The 27442-nt window shown below is 38.9% G+C and overlaps 1 protein-coding gene across 1 annotated transcript; it reads right to left on the bottom strand.

Moving 5' to 3' along the window:
* Window positions 1-621: 621 nt before the first annotated feature.
* Window positions 622-27442, bottom strand: ppp2r5ea (protein phosphatase 2, regulatory subunit B', epsilon isoform a). Its single transcript, XM_056264457.1, has 14 exons — window positions 27337-27442; window positions 11681-11841; window positions 10699-10895; window positions 8342-8443; window positions 8016-8108; window positions 7475-7605; window positions 7320-7379; window positions 6319-6427; window positions 6094-6147; window positions 5910-5960; window positions 5538-5657; window positions 5123-5250; window positions 2357-2458; window positions 622-2270 (listed from the first exon to the last, which is right to left on the bottom strand). Exons 2-14 carry the CDS (start codon window positions 11835-11837, stop codon window positions 2168-2170), a joined length of 1407 nt encoding a protein of 468 aa, XP_056120432.1. The 5' UTR covers window positions 11838-11841; window positions 27337-27442; the 3' UTR covers window positions 622-2167.

The following is a 27442-nucleotide window of genomic DNA, read 5'->3' as shown; positions in this document are numbered from 1 at the left end:
ATCACTACACGATTGCTCTGGTAACTGATTGCACTAAAACACAAACTCAGGATTTACATGACATGAATTCCCTGGAGTGGAGCGTGTTTTAAGTTGATCAAAGCACAAATCCACGGTACATTTGAACCTCTAGTTCAATGCAGCTCGTGGAAGAAAGACAGAACACAAAATATGACATTTTTAAAACTAACAATTAAATCATCATTAATTCACTATATTATTTGTTGTGATAATCTAACCAAATAAATTTGAACACGTCGATCTGGAATCTCAATACATAGCCAATCATTAGCTTAACTAAAACACAACACGCACTCATTGCTTAACATTTCAAGTTCTCTATTCAAATGAGCCGTTTTCCTTCAGCTGTTGGAATGAGCCTCCTGCCACCTACTGGATTAAAATGGCACAATTATGCTCTTAACAGATTTATTTAACACTTTGCCCTTCCTATTTTCTCTGAATTTGTCTAAACTAAAAATATTGAATTAATATAATGAACACACTAAGCCTAATCTAATGGGTTGATCAGATGCTTTTCAATCTATATACCTTAGAAACTAACCCCCCGCCCCTCCCTAGAAAAAAACCTGCACGAAGAAAAAAAAAACCAAGCAAACATTTTATCACAAAAAAACAGGTTTATTTAATATCTCTTTCTTTTTTTAAAATAATTAGATTTATTCTATTCATCAAACCCTTTCTTTTGAATTTTTTATACATATCAAATTTGGGCCATCATAAAACACACAATGAGCTTGGGAGAGTTAAAACAAGGAAGAGAGAGAGAGAGACACACGTGATTAAGCCAAAAAAAATAAAATATAATAAAATACATCCTCCTCACATGTAAAATCCACAACCACGATTGTTGGGACTTCAAATAAAAGAAGAGAAGAAAGGGGGCTGAAGTCCCATGAGAACAACTAATGATCTAGCTCGAAGTGCTTTTTAGTTCTAGCCTGGCGGCTGGTATTTCAGAAGAGAGATTATGACCTACCGGATCAGCGTTTACCTACATAGGCCCTAAAAACCCCAACATAAGCAGGATTTCATTTCAAACACTCCATGAACATAAAGAAAAACCTTGTCTCGCTCAGCTCGGTCATGTAGACGACATCCAACCACCCTGAAATCGAAAACTAATAGAACTGAGCAGTGGAAATATGGGTGGAACATGAGAAAAATTTGCAGAATATTCTTTACGAAAAATATATATGTCACTTAACGGTTTTAAAAACACTGGATGAGCTCTGAACACTGTGCCACCAAAATTCCACAAGTCCAAGAAACTGAGCTTGACGTACTCTTGGCAACTACTGAATTTCCACATGGGAATTCCCAAGAGTCTCCACAGTAGACAGCATGAAGCTATGACCGGATCATTTCCTGGTTCACAAGTTAAAAAAATAAAGGTCCTCGGAGAGGTTTGTCCTCTTTATTGAGCACAGGTAACCACCGTAGCCGACTGCGGCCCATCTTGGACGTTCAGATTCCTGGTCAGCGAAAAGCACCTGTCCATAATGTACAGTAAAGGACCAGGCTGATCATCCTGTAAAAAAAAAAAAAAAAAAAACGCACACCACAGAGAGGATGTATAATGTTTTTTCCCCTCCCCACTTCGGTTTTCCTTATATTCACATCATGGGTTTCTAGTTTGCATCCCCCGAGTCAGGGGAGTCAAATCATGTCTAGATGGAAAGGTCTCTCTTCATAAAAAAAATAATAAATAAAAAATGGTGGTGGCAGCGGGATCCTCTTATAAGACATCTTTAATCGCAGGGTGAGCACAGACCCTAAAGTCCCAGGGCACTTCCTTGGAGAACAATATCGACATGGAGACACTGAACAACTTCTGAACTGAAAGGTTTTTTTTAAATATATCCTTTGACCATAGCTGATTATCATTTTACCATATTTTTTACAACGAGGAGTGCACATTAAGTCTCTCTTCAAATTTTCTGTTTTTTTCTTTTCTTCTTCCTTTCAGTGTAGTAGTATGATACAGGAAAGAGGGAGAGGATTATTTACAGTGCTGTTGAAAGAGAGGAAATGAATGAGGGAGTGTGCGGTAAAGTACGCAGCATGAGAAGCAAAGAGGGGTCCCTGTGGAAGAGTAGAAAGGGATTGGTTGGGGCCAAACAGAAGGTTGGAGACGAGGTCCGTGTTAGGTGGGAATGACACCGTCGCTGTTCTGGATGCCCCGTCTGAGCTCCAGGTCCTCCAGCTTCCTCCATAGATCCTCCCGTTCCTTGTCCTTCTTCCTTTCCCTACAGGAAAGTGAGAAAGAGGTTATCTGAACTGCTTTGCAAAGTGCAGGAGTTTAAAACAATACTGTACACTGTCTGTTTCTTGCCTTTGCCTGTCTGATTTGTAATTGGCGGCGAGTTCATCGAACAAAGCGCTGTTCATCTCCATGAATGCTTTGAGGACATTGTAGATCAAAGCTGATATTGCCCTGATGGTAGAGAAAAACAGACATAAACATTAAAACACTGTCTAAAGTATCTACTCTGCTATTATCAATAATATACACCATTTAAAAGTTTGGGGTCAGTACGATATTTAAAAAAACAATTATTATTTAGCAAGCCCACATTAAAGCGATTAATCTTTTGTAATAATGGAAATCTTTTGTAATAATGGAAAAGTCTTAACTATTTCAGATAAATGCTGGTTCTTTTGAAATTTCACCGTATCAAAAAATTGTCATGTTTCCACAAAAAATATTAAGCGGCACAACAGTATAAGAAATGTTTCATGCGCAGCAAATCAGAATATTAGAATGATTTGTAAGGATTATGTGACACTGAAGCCTGGAGTAAAGGCTGCTGAAAATTCAGCTGTCACATCACAGGAATAAAAAACTGTTTTCGATTTGTATATATATTTGTATACAAATATAATTTTACATTGTACTAATGTCTCACAATCAAATAAATGCAGCCTTGGTGAGCAGACTTTGGATGTTGCACAGATGTTGGATGAGAAGGTGGCTCGCAATCTCATTCCAGTTTATCCCAAATATGTTCAATAGGGTTGAGGTTAGGGCTCTGTGTGCAGGCCAGTCAAGTTCTTCCACACCAAACTCATCCAACCATGTCTTTATGGACCTTGATCTGTGCACTAGGGAAAAGTCATGCTAGAATAGAAAAGAGTCTTCCCTAAACTGTTACCACAAATTTGGAAGCAGAGCGTTGTCCAAAATGTCCTGGTATGCTGAAGCAATAAGATTTCTCTTCACTGGAAGTAAGGGGCCAACCCCATCCTATGAACAACCCCATATCATTATCCCTCATCTACTAAACTTTACAGTAAGCACAATGCAGTCAGGCAGGTAACATTCTCCTGGTATCCGCCAAACCCCTTGCCCATCAGACTGCCAAACAGAGAAGCCCAATTTCACGAGTTCACACTTACATACAATTAAAGGGAATAAGGTATAATGCGTATTTGGCGTGCTGTCCGGGGGGAGGGCTCCGAGCTCGGGATTCGGCCCGAACCCAGAGTACTCCCCCCTGTATGTATGTAAAGTGGTTTAGGACTAGAAGAGTGGAGAAGGGGTGGTGGAGGGGCGCTGCTGAACTGTCAGAGAAATGAGGTGAGACTGCTGAGTCTATATATACATGTTTTAATCATGATTGCCGAGTACTCTCCACCCGTGTTAATTATCTGAACGTGCTTCTCCTTTGTTAATAACACATCATTTGTTAATAACACATCATTTGTCACTTCACAGAACACGTCTCCACTGCTCTAGAGTCCAGTGGAGGCATGCTTTACACCACTCACGCATGGCATTGTACTTGGTGATGTGAGGCTTGCATGAAGCTGCTCGGCCATGGAAACCCATTCCATGAAACTCCTGGCGCACAGTTTTTGAAATTTGCTGAAATTAATGCCAGTGGAAGTTGGAACTCTTCAGCTATGGCATCAGCAGAGGATTGGCGACTCTTGCGTACCATGCGCCTCAGCACTCGGTGACCCTGCTCTGTGACTTTACGTGGTCTTCTACTTAGTGGCAGAGTTGCTGCTGTTATTAAACACTCTTACTTTCCAATAATATCACTTACAGATGACTGTGGAATATCTAGCAGCGATGAAATTTCACAAACCGACTTATTGCAAAGGATTGGCATCCTATCACAGGACCACACGGAGCTCTTCAGAACAACCCCTTTTTTTCACCAATGTTTGTAAATGTAGACTGCATGGCTAGGTGCTGGATTTTATACATCTGTGGCAATAGGTCTGATTGAAATGCCTGATTTCAAGAATTAAGATCTGTGTCCAAATACTTTTGTCCATTTAGTGTGTGTGTATATATTAGTGTTGTCAAAAATATCGATACTGAAATATCTGAACGGTACCAATACTAATTTCCCGAAGTATCGATACACCGATACTAGCCGAGCGGTCACTTTTACTTCTCTCCAAAGGCGCGTTGACGCCACACGTGACACACTAGTCTCATTCGCTCTGGTTAAATAGCAAAAGTGAAGTGAATGGAAAGATGGCGAGTGCGGCGCCCCCGCGACCGCTTTGGTTGATTGATAAAGAACACCGCGACCTAGTGCGGACACGCGTAAAAAACACCACGAGAGGGCATGTCGGAGAATAGCGTGGACACGCGCTACACACCGCGAGCGGGCATGACGGAGAATAGCGCGGACACACGCTTCACACTGCGAGCGGGCTGCGGGCACCCAAAAGATTGAATATCCCTCACATCACTCATTTTTTAAAATTATTTTATAGGTGAAAAACAGCATTTATGACCGACAAGCAATGCATTTGTTAAAGTATATTTCAATCTTTGATAACAGCAGGTAATAAAAATACAACGGATCATGTTCGCTCTAGTCCAATGAAAAATATTAACAGATAGAACTCAGGACATTTTTGTTTATGTAAAATATACCTCATTGTCATGTTCTAGACTTGTTATATTTAGCTTTAAATAAAACAATAATACCCCCTTAATATTGTGGCAGTTTTTATCTCTGTGGTATTGAAAATGGTATCGAATATCGATATTTTTCAAGGTATTGTATCGAAGTTAGAAATTCTAGTATCGTGACAACACTAGTATGTATATATATATATAAAACATGAAACTCACGGGTTCCAATGTTCTTTGGAGATCCTGTAGAGACTGGCAAACATGATAGGCAGGATGACGCTAGAGTTCTCCTCAATCAGACTCATGATGTACTCATTGTTCCAATAGTACAAGGCTCGCTCTGCCACCTGAAACGATATACATTTTAAAATGTTTAAAAAAAAATCCGTAATTTTTACACAGGGATTTTAGACTGCAGAACCTGAAGCATTTACTTGCACTCAAATGTGCCTACGCCCAGCATTTTGTGATATTAATGAACAAACATGCGAATTTTACAGTGGAATGGTGACGTGAGCAAATGAATAAGGGTTTCTCTGGGAAATTGCTTTTGAATACCTTCCATGTTAAAGTTTCTAGCTATTACAAGATATCACAAGGTTTGTGAGGAGGATTTAGGGTGGAGTGTGTTCACCTGAAAATGGGGGCTGGACACACATCTAGCAATCTGTTTGAAAAGAGGCTCCTGGATCTTAACAAACTGAGTGGGCTCAATCACATCTAGAATTTCCTCCAACTCTCCAAGAAACATAACCTGTAAAAAAAAAAACAATGCAGTCAATGTTATAGAAATGTTTAGGATGTACCTTTACATGTGAAGGATTTCTCTTGAATAATGCATGAAAACAATCGTGGAAGAAATCATATCTTCACTTTCTATGACTTTTTAAATTATGGTTTGGTAGAAGATTCAACAACTAACTATTTATTTTTAAGAGCAAGTCACAAAAAAATGGACACTTGATTAATGACTTGCAGGTATGATTCCATAAAATAAAGACATTACCTCTTTTTGACTGCAGGTTTTTGGCCAAAATTTCAACAAGCCTCTGATCACCTGGGAGAAAAAAACACACACACACACACACACACACAAAAAGGCAAACTAATGAAAATCCTTTAGGAACAAGCCAAAACAAGATGGGACTTGATGAAGAATGAGGAAGATAATGGTGACAAGGAACACTTACAGGTTCTGTTAACGTGGGATCTTTCTCTAGGAACTGTACAATACAATAGGCCAGCTACAAAAAAAGGTGACTTTAGATTAATATAAAAACATTTCAAATGTTTAGATTCATAAACCGTGCCATAAACAATCATGACAACAAGGATTCTGTTTCTTCTGTCCTTGAAATGCATGCAAGCAAGCAAGCACAGACGTGTAGATATAACAAACAGTTGAGTGCGTGTACCTGGGCATGGAAGAGAGACAAGCTCCTCACTGTGTGCAGAGGCAGCAGAACTTTCACCAAGAACTGTTTGTGCTCAGATTTGAGAGGAAGCGCAAAACCATTGATGATGCTGTAAACCAGAGACGTATGAGGCTTCACCGCTGATCTGACATTGATAACCATGACAAAAACTGATAATATGCAGGAGACTGAGACATCTAAATGACACCTAAAGGCCCCGATATACTTCAAGCGAAATCAAAAGAATGAACTGATGTGACGTCATTTCGAACAAAATCAGAAAAATGAAGTTCGAAACAGCTTGCCATCTGGTAAACAGCTTTTCGAACTACCATTGGCAATTACGTACTAGGTAGGTGTGTGCTGAGGCTCTGCCTTCTTGACATGAATCAATTTGAACCTTGAGAACCATGAATCTTCTCCGGTTCATTTATATTGTTCAGTCCGTCGAGATCAGACGTCCACGAGTGAAAACACATTGGAAAGCTACTTTATAGTTGTAATTCTGATGAAATAAGACTGGCACTGGTTTTCATGTTTAAACCTGTAAAGATGCTTGCTTAAGCAATCTATTGTATGAAGTGCTATATAAATAAACCTGACATGACTTTACTAGTGTGCCAATATCCAACATATCCATGTTGCTATGATCAGATTCTTGTGCTTCATTTAAAAAAATGCTTGCTGTGTGTTCATTTTGTTATTGAGAGGAAAGCGCACAGCACGTTTACAAATTCATCTAAACCCCGGTCTCGGCAGCATGGGCGGTGTCGGGATGTTCGCTAATAATATATCACTGCTCACGTATTTCAAACTTCTTTTTACCCCCAAGCGAAGAACGAAAAAGAACTTCGCTGTGAGTATATCGGGGCCTTAAGACAGGGTGGAGTAAGATAAAACAGGAATGTGACCTCTGTGGGTCGCCCCTTTATGTCTTCCCAAACTTTCAGTTTCTTAGTTTAAACTTCCAACCAATTAATAGGCTCTAAAATATGACATACCTTCCCAAAATCTCCAGCAGTTCAGCTACACCATTGAAGCGCTCTGTCTCATATACAAAACTGCCAGAGCAGGACAGGAGGAAAAAGAGCTATGTCAGCATACCATTATATTTCATCTTGAATACACACAACTACAAAGCATGACAGTTACTTACCAAAGAAAAATGTTGTTGATCTGTTTTCGGATGAAGGCCCTGAGGCCGAGGAACTTGCCATAGATTCTGTGCAGAACGGTCTTCAGGCAGTCCCTCTCCCGTGGATCCTCGCTATCAAACAGCTCCAAGAGCTAGAAATTAGGAAGACTTTTATTGACTACATGATCTTCATCATAAGCAATGTGTATCGCTCTTTGAAAAAAGACCGTCTATGCATTACCTTTATAACTACACAGCTACTAAAACAAAAAATAAGAAACAAAAACCAATCAAACCAAACCATTGATCTGAGATTAAATTATGTGAGAAGAGTACTAGTTCTGTAACAGCACTTTGGGGAAGTGGTTATCAGTGACAACAGTAAAATGTACAGTTTAGTGGCAATTATTCTAAACTATTTGACAGCAAATTGCCACAACTGACCAAGGAGAAACTTGAACTATTCCAGAGAGCTATATCAGTGCTGTTTTGCTAGCAATAATGGCTTCATTTGATTTATACTAGGATGAGAAGTCATAACATTTCACCGGCAATCACTCACCTGTAATACAAATTTCTGGTCGATGTATTTTTTGGCAACGCTGGGCTGAAATTCCTGACTTTCCAAGAAGCGAATGAAGAACTCATAAACAAGCTTAAGCAGAAAAGGAAGAGAGAGATCAGAAAACTTGTCCTTGAAAATGAGACCCTTTAAATATCTCAATTACACAAAACCTTTATAACGCCAGAGTTTTTAGATTTAAAAAAAGTTTTTTACATGTTTGACCATTGAAATATAAAAAGAAAACCAATGCATGTAGAAAGAGACAAAGTGTAAATTAAATTAAGTATTTTCTTTTGCATATGATGGCAGCCGGGAGTCTGTACCTGTAAGTGTGGCCATGAGGCCTCCAGCGTGGGCTCATCTTCCTCTGGGTCAAACTCGTTACTGTCACTAGGCGGAAGAGTTCGAAATATATTGTAGGACACCTGAGACAAATAAAAAGGAGGAAACCCACGAGTTATATCTGAAATATTGATATAGTAGGGGTGTGACGGTACGTACCTCAGTTTTGAAGTCGTGGTTCGGTACGGGTTCGGTACTGCATGGGACTAAACAAAATTGCTTCTTTTTTATTAAATTGTATTTGTTTTGTTTTTTTAACAAATGTGCCTCTGTGTTTAAATAACTTAAATTATAATTAAAACTTTCTTAAGGATAACAAAATCTATCTTGGCTAATGCTGTAAACTATATGGGTAGCCCTTACTTACACATTACTGTAATATTAAAGGTTACAATTCACAACAGATCCAAAATTATTAAATTCAGTTGCTATAATCAACACTAAAATAAAATAAAAACATGTTAATTGCACATAAGGCAGGTTTTGCATTAACTTCTAATTCTAAAGTTAGTTTTCTACTTCAATTCATTTTTGAAATAACCATTTACACAGTCGCTGTCATAACTTGTTTTCATGACAAATTTATTTAAACATACATTAAATAAATCAAGACATTACTAAGTACATAATGAATAGGCTAAAATAGTGCATATCCGAAATGCTCCTCTCTACAGATCATTTCTCTAGCGAACTAACCTGCTGTCGACACTAAATGCCTGAGGTAAATGTAATGCTGCATGAGATTATTCTCAAGCAGTTTTATTGATATCTTTCCGCAGTTGAAACTGGTTGAGAAATGTAAACAGAGCGATCGACTCTTCTTCTGCGCTTTTTACTGGTAGCAAACAGCATTGCATTACCGCGTGCGCTAGGGCTGGGTATCGTAACAAAATGTTCGATACCGATACCTTGACTTCGATACCGGTTCCTGAATGATACTTTTTTCGATACCAATTTTATGTAACCAGTTTTAACAATATAACATTACCTTATTTTTATTTTTTCCGTTTGTTGACTTTTTTACACTCATATTTTGAGTATGTAAAAAAGCACCAATGCTAAAGTTTTCTATGTTTCCTAATCATTTAACAACATGTATTCTTTACTTCAATGAGCTCATTGTTTCTGCCTTAACTTAATGCATTGTTTAACAATGAAACTGAATGAAAATTAATTGAAATGCATTACAGTCACCTCTGATAAGATCACTCTAAATTGTAATTTAGACATTCATTTTCTGTAAAGCTGCTTTGAAACGATATGTATTGTGAAAAATGCTATACAAATAAATGTGAATTAAATTAAATATAGGCTACTGGGGGGCGGGATATATGCCTCGCGCTTAGCACACATGAAGCTTGCCGCAAAGCACTGGCAAAAGTAGCCTAATGATTATGGATGTGTCAGGAAACAATAGCAAGGAGATATTTTAATTGTTTATTAATGAACAAGTGTTTACTAATGGTGTGTTCACACCGAACGCGAATTTAATTATTTGCACGAGTAGATTACATACAAAGTCAATGCAAAGACGCGAATAGACGCATCATTCCCGCCGGGCGTCACGAATGACGCGAATTGGGCGTCGCGTTTGCCGCGAACGTCTTCCGCACAAGACGAAAAATTTGAACTCGAGCGGAAGATTCAAGCATCTAACTAGACACGATAGACGCGTATTTGACGCTCTATTCGCATTCGGTGTGAACACACCATTACTCTCAAGTGTATTCTGTGCGCTTCTAAGTGCCTTATCAGATTTACCGTGTTACCGGTCTTGGCAGCAATTATCTTGTCGAAAATATTGCATCACGTGCTTCTGGCATCGAGTCTGGCACATAGAAAATGTGGAAATGATCCAAAGTGTACCTATCTATCTGGGTTGGGACGCTTACACACACACACACACACACACACACACACACACTACAGCCTCACGTGCGACGAGCCACGTCTCTGGGCAGCCGCATAAACTTGTGTTTTTCCGCCACAGCCAATCATGCTGCATGATTGTTTCACTGACGTTGACGAGATTAACCAATTAGGTACCGAAATTTGGTACCGAAAAACAAGACATGTTTCGATACTCGGTAGTATCGAGGCAATTCGGTCGGTACCTAAAAAGTACCGAACTCGGTACCCAGCCCTAGCGTGCGTGCCCCCTTCTGGACTGGAGTGTGGATTGCGTGTGACTGCATGCACCGAACGGTGACGTCTGTACCATACGGTTCGGGAAGTATACATGTACCGTTACACCCCTATGATATAGGCATATAAATTAGACGATCACAGAAGATACATTTTCCAATCACACAGCATGCTTCTGATCTTTTAATCTCACCATTTTGACAACCTCGGGGTAGGTCTGCTCAGTCAAGTAGCCCCGGCTGAGAGTGACGTAGTCCACCAGCTCATTAAGGGTGGACCGCTTATACTCTTTCATTTTGAGGTCAGAAAGTGTGTCCATGAAGTCAAACAGAGTACAGCACTGCTGCAGCTTCTTGAGGAACAGTTCTGGTTGCTCCTGCGCAGAAACATCTAGACAGAGAGAAAGAGAGATTTAATGCAAAACAGTAGTACTAGAATTCCACAAATGGTTTATACCAACATCATTGACTTTCCAACTGTAATCTGTCTCGTGTTTCGGGACTGTTGATGGGAGGCCTAAAATACTTCACATATTAGCTTGGAGATCCATCTGGCATTTGACCCCTAAATATTCCAAGTGATAGGGGCTTGAGTTTGAAAAGCCATTCAAGACAGTAATATATGTGCCACAACCAACCATTACAGTGGCAATGTTCATGTAGGTACATAGGTTTATTGACAGTATTTGAACACTTTAGACAAACAGAAAGATAGCGCGCACACACACACACTAATCAAACACTGCACAAAGTAGACTTTTTAGGCTTTACAATGATAAAACTATAGATATACTGTTCACAAATTAAGTTAATGTATTTGGATTTTTTGTGGTTGACGAGCTTTAGTCTAAAATGTTCACGATTAATGTGATGAACTACACTTGGGGAGCAATGACTTTAAACTTGGTTTCAAAAACATTATAATAAAAAATAGAAAAATACGGACATTAAATCTGGGGACAACATGACACAGACTTGACAGAACAATCCCGTCTTGACAATTAATACCTTTCTTTCACGCGAGTTACGCAGTGACAAGTTTGACTGCATTCCGTGTTGCTTTCATTTTTATTTTAGTACAACCATCTTTATCAGCTCTATCAGAACAATTAAAATAGCTCAAAGCCCTGTGACATCACCAACCATTATCTCCATATGACTACAAACAGAACTTACCTTTCAGCAGAGGCAGCTGCACCAGCTCTATGGGCTTGTCCTGAGATCTGAACTGGGACGAGCTCTGTGCTCGCTTCTGCCTGGCTTTTCTGACAGACTTCCTGGTGAAGCCGTCCACCTTGTCCACCGACGGGGCTGTGGTGGCTGCTGAAGACATAGCCCTGTAGAGACAAAAAGGAAACAAACAGAGAAAAAATCAGTTATAATGTGTAGAATGAATGAATGAAAATCTTGCACAAAATGAGATTTTAACTGGACAAAAAAATCCCAACAACCAGTTGCAAAAATTAGACGTGAAAAAAAAAAGACATTAAGACCCATATTTTAATGCAACCAAGTGAAAAGACTCTACGACCTCAGGTCTTAAAGGGATAGTTCACTTTGAAATACATTTTTGGTATGTTTTAGCTTACCTCAAGGGCATCCAAGATGTAGGTGTCTTTGTTTCCGCAGTAGTTTCAATTTTTATATTTTTAGGTCAAACCGTTCTTGTCTGTCGGTCATATAATGCAGGTCTATGGTCACCACCTCAAAGAGCATGCACAGAGAAGTCCAAATTAAACATGATTTAATGACTCGTAAATGTAAGTAAACATTGATGGCCTAAGACACGAAACGAGCGGTTTGTGTGAGAAAACGAACAGTATTTATATCGTTTTTACCTCTTGTAAACACAGCCACGTCCAAGTGGCCTAAGGGCGCGGGCGCTTCGGTCTGCGCAAGCGCCGGAAAGCGCCGGAAGTGATCTCTCGCGCGGTTGCGAAAAAAATTCAACGTTGTCTGTTGATATATCGAAATCGTCTTCCATTGCAGTTTCCTGTATATCTAAATATGTTTAGATCTTCACAGTGAAAGGTAACACTTCCAAAATCTGTGTAAACAATGAGTGACGTACACGCGCGAGAGATTACTTCCGGCACTTTCCGGCGCCCGCGCCATCAGATCACTTGGACGTGGCTGTGGTTACAAGAGGTAAAAACGATATAAATACCGCTCGTTTCGTGTCTTAGGCCATCAATGTGTACTTACATTTACGAGTCATTAAATCATGTTTAATTTGGACTTCTCTGTGCATGCTCTTTGAAGTGGTGACCATAGACCTGCATTATATGACTGACAGACAAGAACGGTTTGACCTAAAAATATCAAAATTGAAAATACTGTGGACACAAAGACACCTACATCTTGGATGCCCTTGAGGTAAGCTAAAACATACCAAAAATTAATTTCAAAGTGAACTATCCCTTTAATGACAGAAGCCTAACATGCCTGCTAGCATCTAGACATGCCGATGTGCGGTAATACATCGCGATAATAAACATGCACAATATAGTTATCGTAGGTACTTCAAAATACCTTAAATAATTCCTTATTACGAAATGGATGTTTTGGATGTATTTTAAGAATACTTTTCCATCAACCAGTTAAAATGTACAACTGCCTGTATGCTGCATCAAAGAAGCATGCTCACACTGATGTAAACGCATATGGCAGAACGAACGGAGATGCGCTGAATGAAAATGCACATTTACTCTCTGACAGCAGAAATGTAGTATTTACCCTGTAACATCTTAAACAAACCAGGCTGCACTACTTTATGGCCACGTTCATTCACACAGCCGCAGAATACAGTTGTCAATCCTGTATTTGAGTCCTTAATACAGTTACGTTCACACACAGTTCAGTTATTTATTGGAGTGACAACAGTATTATATAACCGAACTCACACCAGTAAATTTTCACAAAAAACTCGGAGGTGTGGTAACCGCAGTATAAGCAGAATAATTGACTTTGGGGTGTGCATCATTTTTCTGATAGTTCATCGGCCCATCGTCAATTATTCCTCACTTAATGATAATGTCAACATTTACTAATACATTATTAAAATCAAAGGTTTTATCTGTTAACATTGGACCTGAACCTATACTGAACAGTTGTATTTGTATTAACTAACATTAACAAAGAATAATAACTACTGTAACAAATCTAGATATGGCTCATTGTTAGTTAATGTTGGTTATTGGATTAACTAACATTAACTAATGGGACCTCATAAAGTGCTACCATTTGTTCTCTATAACCTAGTTCTTTTGCACTTTAATCTGTTTGAAAATGTGTTTACTTAATACATTTTTGTGTATTGTTTTACCGTATTTGAATATTCTTTTTGTTATATGAAAAGTTATTAAATCTGTTAGGAGGACAACACTTTTTGGTAACTTAATTCAATACCATGATAATATAATATACCGAATTGTCTAAAGCCAATAATATTAAATCAAACAAAAAACGTGAGAATCATTCACTGCTCTTGAGTGAATAACTTTGTAGCCTTAAGGATCAATATTTAATTTATACAGTGAAGAATATGCAGCGTTTTATTTTATTTATCCAATTTCTATAGTTTTCCCTAATTTGAATGCTACTCTTAAATAGTCTGTACCTGAAAAAATTGCTAATTTATTTATCTTTCTTCTACTGTATTTGTCCAACTGTTTGTAATTTGCATCTTTGTTCAAATTTTTATATCAGAGAAATTAAGTAACAAAAATAACTATCTTGATACATGTTTGTGAAATAAAATACTCATGAAATATGATCTAATTGTTTAACCCTAAATGACAGAATTGGGTTTGTGATTGATAATATAATTAACCTACATTATATGATGACGCTCATTCAATGTCAAACAAGTGTGATTTATTTTGTGACAAGCAAACTTTTTCATCATTGGAGTTTGATGAGGCAGTTGAGGTCAGTAATAACTTCAATTTAGCTTGATCTGAAATAATTAAACAAAGAATATTCAGTGTTCTATCTTCTATTTTTTTTATTACTTTTTCTTGTTTTAGGTTTTTGTTGTAGTATTAGTATCGAGATATTCTAATCAGATAACCGTATTGAAGTCATAATTTTGGTATTGTGACAACACTAATCTAAGGGACAAATGCAAGGGAGATGCCTACCGAGGAGCATTTTTAGGGGACGCACTCCAGACGCAAAGTCTGTTCCAAATTAAAATCCTCACTCGGTCATGATCAGGACAGATGTGTACTCGAGCCCTTGACCTGAACCTGTATCAGCCTATCAAATTCAAAGTTAGTAAATGGCGGCGAGCCATCACAGGTTAAATTGTACTTAAATTGAATGGAGGGGCTGGTGTCCCTGATGCTTCTCAGCCTTACGTAAAGGCTCAAAACACACCCACAGGACTGCTGAGCACTGGGATTACCGTGGGCTGGATGGGACAGGAAGTAATCAGGCTTTAGTACTCCTCCCATGCAAAGCAGGAAGTAGAGGAGTGGCAGGAGGAGGTGGGGACTTCACACTGTACACGTTTAGCAATCTAGGCCATATCTTCAATAAAAAAAAGGGGAGGAGTGGCACGTTGGAAAAAATGATGGGTGACAAAACCCGAAACAAAAATGAAACAAAAGGCATGAATAAATGACTGTTCACACCAAGAACGATAACTATAAAAGATAACTATAACAATAAGAGACAACTACATTAGCGTCCACACCAACGTACGACTGTTCTGTTCATTATCTGCATGAGCAGCAGTCGTCCACCCCTTTAAATGCTTGAGCTCTTTAAAGCAGGATGATTGGCTGTCAAAGTTTTTATTGTTCATCAGCTGGCAATATAGTTTCTCTGTGCTGTTATCATTATAGTTAGGTGTAGTGTGGACTCTGCAAATACTATTTTTAAAACTTTATCTTTATCGTCCTTGGTGTGAACCTGCCTTAAAGAGCATATTGCAGGTTAAAAAAAAATCTAAATTAATATCTAACCTTGTATGAAAATACCATATGAAAAGGTAATGCAGGATTTAAAATGTTTTAAAACGACATAAGGGCACACATTTAGTAGATAAAGTGAGTGTTTCTTTGACTGCTCGTAAAAACCGTTTTTTTTTCTGCATCGCGTCATTTTACGTCACCAGAGGGAGGGAGCCTGAGCAGCGCAGATAGGTTTGTATTCAGTAGAGCGGGTAAATTTGCTTTTTTATACTCAGAATGACAATTTGGAATGTAAAGAACAACATATTATACAGTTATTTGTTTTATTAGGAAAATACCATGTACATAAAAAGAATTGGGCTTTTTTTCACGTTTTATAAATGACTTCACATTATATGTACATCTTTTGGAACAAACAAACTAAAAACAAAAAAGCAATGAAAACATGTAATGCTTTGAAAGCACAGGATTTTATGTAAAACTTTTTTTTGTATTTTTTATTTCCTGGCAGCTAATGTTAATGTGATATTGTGAATATGTAAAACCTCTTGTTCTTGTGGCATCGAATTTAAAAAAAAGTCTGTAAGAGCGGTCGTGAATCAGTGTTTTCGGTAGTTTTTATATTTTAATTTATCATCGTCATCATGGTAAATTATTGTGTTTGTGGAGGTTGCAAAAACTCCGGCCTGTCAGGACATCGAGTCAGGTTTCCTAACAAGAAAAGGGACGGTGCTGTCTATCGTGCCTGTGTGCAGTTTGTGCAGCTGCGAGACAGGATTTCTCTTCCGCATCGGCTTCCAAAAACGCGATCGTGTGTAGCGTACACCAGATCTGAGGAACAAAAACGTGTATATCAGGAATAAAAATATCTATCTGTCTCTCGATGAGAAACCGCTAAGTTATATCACGTAACGTTAGTCTGGACGGATATTAATGAGCATGACATATACGCGCCTGATCAAAGCTTAGGCTATATAGTTTAATCTGTTATTGGTAAAATCCAATACTCCTAGATGACCAATAATAGCTTTGCTATTAACTGTTACGATGGTAATAATCGATATACACCTCACATTTTACCAAACAGAATGAACGATGCACTGTTAACTACACTATTAATTAAAACTTACAGTGAACAGCATTAAATATAAAAACACATATGCCTTACCTTTTTGTTGCAGTGCAGTTTTTATTGCAGTGGTATAATGTTTTGCCGACAGCACTACAGTCCTCATTTTTTATTGCTGCTTCCATTCTCCTGATTGCTATTATTTAATTTCTTCTTAAAAAAAAACATCCAGGGAAGATTGAATAGGCCTGTTCTTCTAATGTTTACTCAGTATCTGACAGCTAGGCTAATCAAAAATATGCGCGATTAAGTGATGCAATAAACTGCGGCTGCGCACACTCACTCCACACAAGTTTTTTTTATAATAATACTTTTGCAATAATGGGTGTCTCCTCTGACCGTTGTTCTGTCTAACATTTAATCCTGGCCTGTCCCTGCTCTCTCGGCAGCATAGCAGGCTCATAATTGTAAGGCTGTCGTCCGTGGTCTGTCATACGAGTAAGTCCGAAATGTCATTGCGATCCATTGTTTTCCTGTTGTTTGAATGGTTTGAATCGACCGCTCTCCCGCCCGTTACGTCACGCCCGTCACGCCCATTTTCAGATCCGGAAGTAAAATTCTCTCACAAAAACGACTCCAGAAGCCAATGTAACGTATTTATAAGTATATTTTAAAGAAAATCTAATTACTACATTGTTTTTCTATACATTTACTTGTTGGGTCCTCTAACCTGCAATATGCCCTTTAAGTCAAGAACCGTTGAGAAACGCTCATTCAAACAGATAACTCAAGAATTCAAGTTTATTTTTTAAGCCCCTAAAAAGACCATAATGTAGATTCATGAAAATCATTCATTCAGACTAAGAACCAGTTCTTGGTTCCTAACCCCACCTGTCTTTTCAGCTAAAATGTTAACATCCTGACACGCTGCTATGGTAGGAGCTGGATGAGAATAACAGACAGCTGATTAATTTCACAGCAGGCACAGATACTTTGTTCTCCAGAGAAAATCTACAGGGGGTCTATGGATATGACCTTCTGTTCTGCCCCATGTCCTACATTTGGGTCATGTGAATTTCAGGTCCAGCTTATTAAAAAGAAACCTAACTGAAGACCAGAGAAAACAAATTGGCTATTAGTATGAAACACTCATAATTTAATATTTCATAGATATTAAAACACACATTACCATTTCTTAACAATGTCATAACACAATTTATTCATAAAAACCAAGTGTTTCTGTACTGTTCAATTGCAAAAGTGTTAACCTGAACAAACAGTAGCGCTATATAGGGGTGGGCGATATCTCGATATTTAAAATATATCGAGATATTTTTTAAACACGATATGGATTTTGACATATCGTGTATATCGATATATTGTTTATATTTAATTCTGATTTCGCCACTTTGCCTTCTCTGTGCTGTGCTCGCCCCCGCCTCCTTGCTTTTGTTCCCCCTCCCCTCGCCTCGCGTGTTGTCTCATTCAACATGGCGGCGGCGCCCGCAACTAGCCCGGAGGCTACAGAACTAGTCTAAAAAAATCGTCTTAAATGCTGTCTTACATGCACTTCTTGAGGCACACACGCACACTAGCAAACACACGCAAGGTCTCTCGCTCTCTGTCCCTCTCTGGCGTGCGTGTGCTACACGGTGCTCTCTCCCTCTCTGCCGTGCGCACGCTACACGGTTTGAACATACATATTCACACAGCCTTTCGAAAACCGGGACATTCTGTGTCCCGGGAGAGTGGATAAATTTCCCAGGACAGGTTATTAAAAAGAATGACAATCCCGGTAAAACGGGACAGGTGGCAACCCTGGCCATTGCCGTCGTTGAATTATTATTTTTGTATACAGGGATTTTTTTTTTTTTTTTTTTTTATGTCGCAGAAGCACTTTGGACTACATGAACTGTCTACCTCTTTGCACTCCAATAAAAAAAAAAGACTGGTTTTTGGCATATTTGTTTTTGCAATAGTTTTTGTTGGGTTATTTTTCCTGTAAAGAAATCGAGATATATATCGTATATCGAGATATATTTTTTGCTCCATATCGCCCAGCCCTAGCGCATATATATATATATATATATATATATATATATATATATATATACATACATACATACATACATATACACATCATACCTGTCAAGTATCCCGTTTTGGCTGGGAAAGTCCTGTATTTTACCCTTCTTTCCCGCTGTCCTCCCGTATTAGGATTTTCCCGTAAATCTCCCGTATTTTAACCTGCGTTATTGAAAAACCCCGGGCGGAGTAAAAAACAAAAAAAAACATTCCCAATCTAACCTCTGTCACTAGCCTCGCGATAACTACAGGTAGGCTACTGTAGGTGGCAGTTGTCGCGAGGTTAGTGTGTGAGGTTAGTGTGTGAGGTCAGATGATGAGTGACAACGCGGGGAAAACAAAAAAACAAACAAAAACAGAGTCGGACGCTATGACAGAGCAAAGCACTCCTGCCAAAAAACCAAAACCCTCATGTACTAAATACCGCGATCAATGGGATAGCGAATTTACTTTTCTGAAGAGGAGCAGGGTGGGGGACAGTCACGTGTTTTGTAAGTTTTGTAACTGCGACTTTAGCATCTCACACGGGGAAGGAATGATGTATGTCAGCACGAGAAAGGGTGTTTAGCATGGTACGAAAGATTGTTACAGAGAATAGGATGACGCTAGACAACAGAACTGTTTGCTCTACTCTCATGTAAAATTAACCACTCTGGCCCAGCCCACAAATACACTCCTTCCAAAACAGTTAATACAAAGTCTGCAACAAATTTGTTCAATAACTCACTAAAAGAGTAATAGAAAAGTTATGTGAAATGAAAAGAAAAACTGCAAAAGAAAAGCAATATGAAATGAAAATAATGTGTGGAATGAAAATAAAATGTAAATGTAAAGACAAGCAATGTTAAATGAACAGAAAATATGCAAATAAACCTTTAAAAAAATGCTCTTAATATATACCCTATATATATATATATATATATACACACTCACCGGCCACTTTATTAGGTACCCCATGCTAGTAACGGGTTGGACCCCCTTTTGCCTTCAGAACTGCCTCAATTCTTCGTGGCATAGATTCAACAAGGTGCTGGAAGCATTCCTCAGGGAGTTTGGTCCATATTGACATGATGGCATCACACAGTTGCCGCAGATTTGTCGGCTGCACATCCATGATGCGAATCTCCCGTTCCACCACATCCCAAAGATGCTCTATTGGGTTGAGATCTGGTGACTGTGGAGGCCATTTTAGTACAGTGAACTCATTGTCATGTTCAAGAAACCAATTTGAAATGATTAGAGCTTTGTGACATGGTGGAAGTAGCCATCAGAGGATGGGTACATGGTGGCCATAAAGGGATGGACATGGTCAGAAACAATGCTCAGGTAGGCCGTGGCATTTAAACGATGCCCAATTGGCACTAAGGGGCCTAAAGTGTGCCAGGAAAACATCCCCCACACCATTACACCACCACCACCAGCCTGCACAGTGGTAACAAGGCATGATGGTTCCATGTTCTCATTCTGTTTACGCCAAATTCTGACTCTAACATCTGAATGTCTCAACAGAAATCGAGACTCATCAGACCAGGCAACATTTTTCCAGTCTTCAACTGTTCAATTTTGGTGAGCTCTTGCAAATTGTAGCCTCTTTTTCCTATTTGTAGTGGAGATGAGTGGTACCCGGTGGAGTCTTCTGCTGTTGTAGCCCATCCTCCTCAAGGTTGTGCGTGTTGTGGCTTCACAAATGCTTTGCTGCATACCTCGGTTGTAACGAGTGGTTATTTCAGTCACTGTTGCCCTTCTATCAGCTCGAACCAGTCTGGCCATTCTCCTCTGACCTCTGGCATCAACAAGGCATTTCCGCCCACAGAACTGCCGCTCACTGGATGTTTTTTCTTTTTCGGACCATTCTCTGTAAACCCTAGAGATGGTTGTGCGTGAAAATCCCAGTAGATTAGCAGTTTCTGAAATACTCAGACCAGCCCTTCTGGCACCAACAATCATGCCACGTTCAAAGTCACTCAAATCAACTTTCTTCCCCATACTGATGCTCGGTTTGAACTGCAGGAGATTGTCTTGACCATGTCTACATGCCTAAATGCACTGAGTTGCCACCATGTGATTGGCTGCTTAGAAATTAAGTGTTAACGAGCAGTTGGACAGGTGTACCTAATAAAGTGGCCGGTGAGTGTATATATATATATACACACTAAACCGTTCAAAAGTTTGGGGTCGGTACGATTTTAAATACTTTTAAAAGAATTCTCTTCTGCTAACCATGGCTGCGCTTATTTGATTAAAAATACAACAAAAATCAGTTATAGTATTAAATATTATTCCAGTGTAAATCAGCTGTTTTCTGTGTGAATATATAGTAAAGTGTAATTTATTCCTGTGATCAAAGCTGAATTTTCAGCATCACCAGTGTCAGTGTCTTCAGTGTCAAATGATCCTTCACAAATCAGTGTAATATGAAGATTTGATGCTCAAAAAACATTTATTATTATTATCAATGTTGAAACAGTTGTTGGTCTGTCAGTTGTACAGTTTTTTGGGGGATTCTTTGATGAATAGGAAGTTCAAAAGAACAGCATTTGTTTGAAATATAATCTTTTGTAACATTATAAATGTCTTTACTGTCCTTGATAAATAAAAGTATTGATTTCTTTCCTCCAAAAAATAAAAATAAAATTCTCACTGACCCCAAACTTTTGAACGGTAGTGTATATATGTGTGTGTGTGTGTGTGTGTGTGTGTGTGTGTGTGTGTGTGTGTGTGTGTGTTTTCATTTAGGCTATAACACCTGTCTTAAAATGTAAGGGATAAGCCTACTGGAGCTTGGTTGGGGTGGTGGGACTGCTCGCGGTGGGCGCCGGAACATTTCCATTATTTTCAAATCCAAAACTTGACAGGTATGATACACACATACACACATATATACAACACACACACTATACTATAATTTTTATACCCATACAATAGGCAAATGCATTACACAGCAAAGGCTTTTCAACTTTTTTATAGACTATTCAATTTCAATATATTGTACAGAAAATTACTGTATTTCTGAACCTTCATGGGTTCAAAGTTAATGGACTAGGGCCTTTCGCTTTCTTCTGGATTCCTGTATCGGGTGTTGGCTAACAGAGTCCTCACAGTTACGATTACTGTGCAAATCAAAGTGCTCTCATTATGACAACTCACATCATCAAGAGTCACCCAACAATGACCAACAAACATCTACAAATTAAAAGCATTATCTCCTGACAAGGAAGGAGCAAGACTCATCTGAAAGTTAGAGTAAAGAACACATAAGATATTTGTTTAAGTCTACTTTTCTGGTAGGTTGAAAGTTCGCACCAACAACACAACTGTTCTGCCTTGTCCTGATCTCTCATGTTTCTTAGCCTACTTGTGTTGAATCTCCATATTTGGCTTCCTTGAACTTGTTTCATTATTAGTGAAAACGCCTTTCATTTTGACAAAACAAAGGGAAAAGTTTTGATGTTTTGCATAGCCATTTGCTATGATGAGCATAGCTGCTGGGTGTACATCTGCTTTTTTACAGACCTTGTAATAAAAGACAAATGCCCTTGGCATTCAAAAAAAATATAACTAATTGTGTAATCCACAAAGCAATAGGGAAAAGCCTCCAAAATGAAAAGCAATGACAAATTTAAGCAAGCTCTCATGCTAAATAAATACTCTTTGCTTATAAATTTCACAACTAACAGAGTGTGTAACTGTCAGTTATCACGCTGATAAATGTGAGGCTGTCATAACACTACTAGTCATAAACTAAAAGGACTTTGGAAGCAAAGCCATTCCATGTAGGGAAGTCTTTCTGCCATCCCTTAAGTTGCTTGTGTATTGAAAAACAAGAACAAGTCATAAAAAAGGGCTTGACAATAAGGACTATCCGAAGGCTGTCACGTAAACACTGACGGTTATGTCTTACTTGAACGTAAACAGATGAGAAAATAAATGCACGTGTAACAGTATATTGGATCCGTGCATTCGGTCTTAAAGTGACAGCAGGCTGATATTCCTGCTGCCATCTGTTTTTAATGTTGACCTAAAAACAAATTAACCACCAGAAAAAAAATCCTTAGCGTTGAGCCCTATAGACAAGTAAATTACGTTTAACAGTTACCCCTACTACTGTCAACCCAAAGTGTAACATAAGGTCACCAATCTAAAATTACAATGACAAACTCTTCAGCAAGAAGCAACTAAACGCTATACAACCTTAAACTAACATGGTTTCAGTGATCTGTTATTCATATGATGAACTGCATGTAGACCATGGATGCCTTACCAAAACAGAGATGAACTTAAGACCACGAGACCCTTACGTAAAAGTGGAGTTTGGAGAACAGCCGACTGCTTTTCCATTCTGCAGATTTGTTTACATTATGGTGGCTGTAATATAGCCCTAAACGGCCTGCCAGTACGAGCCTGGGATTTAAAGCAGAGAAAAACAAAGCACTGCACATTTAACAACGGTCCAGGATTTATTCCCCATTCATCTAACAGCATTATAAATCAACACTCAAGATACCAAGTTGTTTATTAGATGTTCAAGGTTTCATACACAAGGACTTAGCATACATTGGTAAGAGAAGGACTGTGATAACATTTAGCTCACCTTCTTTAGAGTTCATAAACTGAACTATTGAACTTCTCATGTCATGACGAGCAAAGAGTCAGGACTTTGACTTGGCTGTTCTAAAACATAAAATGTCTTCGACTGAAACTGCTTGCTTGGTTATACATTTACTTAAGAGTGTAGGATCATTGTTGTACAGCATGACCCACATTCGGTTAAGCTTCGGCTCACAAACGGACACCTTGATGCTCTTACAATCTCCTGTAAAACACCCAGGCAAAATACAGAATTTGTTGTTTTGCTGAGACAAGTGTAAAGCTGTCCCACTCCCAAGAAAGCAAATCAGCCCCAAAATAATACACTCCCTTGCATCATGAAGAGGATGTGGCCAATGTCTTTCTGGATGTTCTCCAATTAAAAGCAGTGTTTACTATGTGGTTGATTCGCTAAACAAACCGATGGTACTGATAGACATGATGTAAAACAAAAAAAAGGATATAGAAAAAAAACAACAGCAACAACTTAACAGTTTGTTGCATAAGTGTATCTCTGAAAACCAACAGACTGAAAGTCAATTCATTTCCATTGTAGAGTAACTTTTGCAGCTAGACCGTTATGTGACCGCCAGAACGAATGATAGAATTTAATCAAAACCACGAGATCAGCGAAGAACACCAATATTGAGTGAGAATTACCCCAAAAAAATAATTTACTGATGTTTAATTTATTTTCATCAATTAGCCCTGAAAACCAATTATATTTTGCTTTCAAACGTATTAGTGATGACTCATACAATCACTAATTTTACCACGGAGAATAAACGGCTGCTTCATGAGCGATTTGTAGGTTCCATGCAACTGAGGGCAAAATGTGACAATCGTATACAAATGTCAGAAATAGTGGAAAGGCTGTTTAAAGGTGCAATGTGTAATAATTTTGAGTATCTATTAACAGAAATGCAATATGACATCAATAACTATGTTTTCAGTGGTGTATAAAGAACTTACTTAATAAACCGTAATGTTTTTATTACCTTAGAATGAGGCATTTATATCTACATAACCGCGCGCACCCCCTTCTATGAAGGTCGCCATATTGTGACGTCATGTTTCTACCTTAGCCGACAGCGAACAAAGAGTGTTACAGAGCGTGTTTCGTCACTACATTGAAAGAGAAGCAGCAGAAAGCTAGAAGTTAGCCATAAACACCGTGAGTAGTGACTTTTCCCTTGTCAGTGGTGTAAAATATGTAGTTGGATTGTTTCATGTAACTTAGTTCTTCTCCCTCGCTGTGTTATGGCTTTGCTATGTGGGGATAAATGTGCTGGTTACGTTCATGAGACAGCTGATTAGTACTCTTGTCATTGACCGTAAAACAGTATGTTACAGGAATCACCAACCCGTCGATCGCGGGTTGAAAAAAGCCTAGTGTGTGTAGTAAATGGTGTCTAGGGGATGCGGAGGCGCGCGCGCTGTTACAATCATGTCATTTTTGCCGCGCGCACCTTTGGGCTCATGCGGACACGTCCAGTATAAACAAGGCTTAACGCTTTAACCAGCTCAGCCACAGTAACAGCTCATATTAGACAGCTAAACTTTTACTACCCTGTTAGAAAAAAATATATAGTTGCATAGTTTCATGTGGTTCTTCTCGCTCGCTGTATTATGGGTTTGCTATGTGGCGAGAAATGTGCTGGTTACGTTCGTGAGACGGCTGATTAGTACTCTTGTCATTGACCGTAAAACAGTATGTTACAGGAATCACCAACCCGTCGATCGCGGGTTGAAAAAAGCCTATTGTGTGTAGTAAATGGTGTCTAGGGGATGCGGAGGCGCGCGCGCTGTTACAATCATGTCATTTTTGCCGCGCGCACCTTTGGGCTCATGCGGACGCGTCCAGTATAAACAAGGCTTAACGCTTTAACCAGCTCAGCCACAGTAACAGCTCATATTAGACAGCTAAACTTTTACTACCCTGTTAGAAAAAAATATATAGTTGCATAGTTTCATGTGGTTCTTCTCGCTCGCTGTATTATGGGTTTGCTATGTGAGGAGAAATGTGCTGGTTACGTTTGTGAGACAATCAGCTGATTACTATTATTATATTATATATTAAGACCCTTGATCCTCACCTGACTATGGCTTTGTAAACTTTGTCCATGATGTGGTTTATAATGGACTGTGGTACAGAAACAGTGACAATGTTACACACTCTTGGCTTACTCTGGCTATTCTCTGCTGTCTCAGGCGACGATATGTTTGTCCCGTTTTAGCCACCGTACCTTCTTCGAAAGGGAGGGGTGAGCGGTGGGCTGAGCCCTTAGTGCAACTCGCAACCGAACCGCTAGATGCCGCTAAAAATCACACACTGCACCTTTAAAGGGTTAGTTTGCCCAAAATGACATTTCTGTCATTAATTACTCCCCCTCATGTCGTTCCAAACCCGTAAGACCTTCTTTCATCTTCGGAAAACAAATAAAGATATTTTTGATGAAATCAGAGAGGTTTCATTCTGAGTGACCCACCATAGACTGCAAAGTCATTGCAACTTCCAAGGCTCATAAAGACATCAGACATGTAGTAGTAAAGACATCATAAATATAGTCCATGTGACTCCAATAGCTCAACCGTAATGTTATGAAGCGACGAGAATACTTTTTGTGCGCAAAAGCCCCCAAAAATAACGACTTTATTCAACAATCTCTTCTCTTCCACGTGGTTCACCTACGCTGGTGTTGACGCATTGTAAACTTTGCAGCGCTTCCTGGTTCTAAGTCAAAACGCCGGCTAACTATTGGCTAGCTCCTGCGTCAGCATCACACGCATGTGTCCTGGTGCTCAAGTGACCAGCGTCAGCCAATAGTGAGCCGGCATTCTGACGTGGAAACAGGAAGTGCTGCACTATTAACACTGAGTATTTAATGACAGAAATTTCATTTATTGGGTGAACTAACTTTAAAATGTGATAATGGTATAGTTCTCATTGGACTGGCCAAATTTAGACAATTTTAGCTACAATGTTTGACACTTTTTTACCTTTAATAATCAAGCAATTCAATTATACAAGATAGTATATTGTTTCAAAATCTTAAGCGATGTGCCACGTCTGACTAACCCTTTGCATCTTCAATAATGGCTGCAACTTTTCTTTTTTTTTTGCCCCAAAGAAATTTCACTAGTATATTTCAAACTTTTCAAGTCTCAAATTTAGAGCATACTGAGAGACAACAGCTAGAGTCTGTTTGTTTTATAAGGAAGGGCCCTGTGACATACAATTGACTCATCTCATTATTTGGAATACCTGACTCAAATTACAACCATTATATAGATGGTGTCCCTTTAGATTTAGACACTATTTTTGACAAAGCAAACACGACCAATTTTATGAAGTTAACTTTCCTTCTATACGTTTTGGTAGTCCAATACTCAACTATCTAAATCAAGAGGCTACAGACAGTAATGACAAGTCACTCATGTTGCTCAAGATTTAACTCTTTTTATTCTCATTCACAAAGTGCATTTTCTGCATCTCAGCAAAAGTGATGGGTTTGATCTTACAATGCACTTTCTGATTAAACGCATGCCCTTGAGAGATAAAAAAGTGTCCTGCCTCAAAATATAAGCACTATCAGACAGAAAACAAGAAGGTCAGGAGAGTTTGAATCAGTGTGGCTGAAAAGTCTCAATTGTCAGTCTGTGGAACGCATGACCGCAGCTGTGGAACAAAAACAGGTGTGGAATATATTGCATTCCCAAGAGCCTGAAAGACAAGGCCAATAAACAAGACGGTTGACTTGTTAAAGCCAGCAAAAGCATAAGAAAACCTGAAGGAGACTAACCCAACACCAGTTATTTGGAATTATTTTCCAAAGTAACAGCGAACAACCGGTGCTCATTTCACAGCAGTGTCCCATACCAAAATAAAGAAGGCGTTGCTGAATGCATCAAGTGAGCAGATCATGTAAAAAGCTGAATGACAAGATTATAATCAAAGCACGATCGTGCCTCTAATCTAAAATTATGAGGTCCTTTCGTGTTTATAAGCAGATAAACTCGAATCGACCTCAGAGGTTTAGATTTTTTAGAGAGCATAGTCCTCTGGTTTAAAAAAATATATATTGTCCACTTCTTTAAATGATCTGACACTTGTTAAATATCACTCTAACATCACTCTTAATTTAGTAATGATGTGCAATTGGGCTTCTTACCTCTCTTGATGGTTCTCGGGTCCAGGTGGCTCGTTTTAAGCAGCTAACCTTGTACTTGCAGGCGACCCAGCTAGCCAGCTAACTCAAACGCTTCACTTGCGGACTA

This window comes from Rhinichthys klamathensis, unplaced genomic scaffold (assembly GCF_029890125.1).
Source record: "Rhinichthys klamathensis goyatoka isolate OS25496 unplaced genomic scaffold, OSU_Roscu_1.1 h1tg000221l_1, whole genome shotgun sequence".
Taxonomy (NCBI): Eukaryota; Metazoa; Chordata; class Actinopteri; order Cypriniformes; family Leuciscidae; genus Rhinichthys; species Rhinichthys klamathensis.
This window is presented reverse-complemented; position numbering and strand designations above follow the sequence as displayed.

What these genes read in the sequence shown, in the direction of transcription:
- ppp2r5ea (XM_056264457.1), bottom strand. Translation starts at nt 11,837, where the DNA reads ATGTCTTCAGCAGCCACCACAGCCCCGTCGGTGGACAAGGTGGACGGC. An exon ending in ACCAGAAATTTGTATTACAG is followed by an intron (nt 7,606 to 8,015) that starts GTGAGTGATTGC and finishes CCTAATTTCTAG; the next exon opens with CTCTTGGAGCTGTTTGATAG. An exon ending in CTGCTGGAGATTTTGGGAAG is followed by an intron (nt 6,428 to 7,319) that starts GTATGTCATATT and finishes TCTGGTTTACAG; the next exon opens with CATCATCAATGGTTTTGCGC.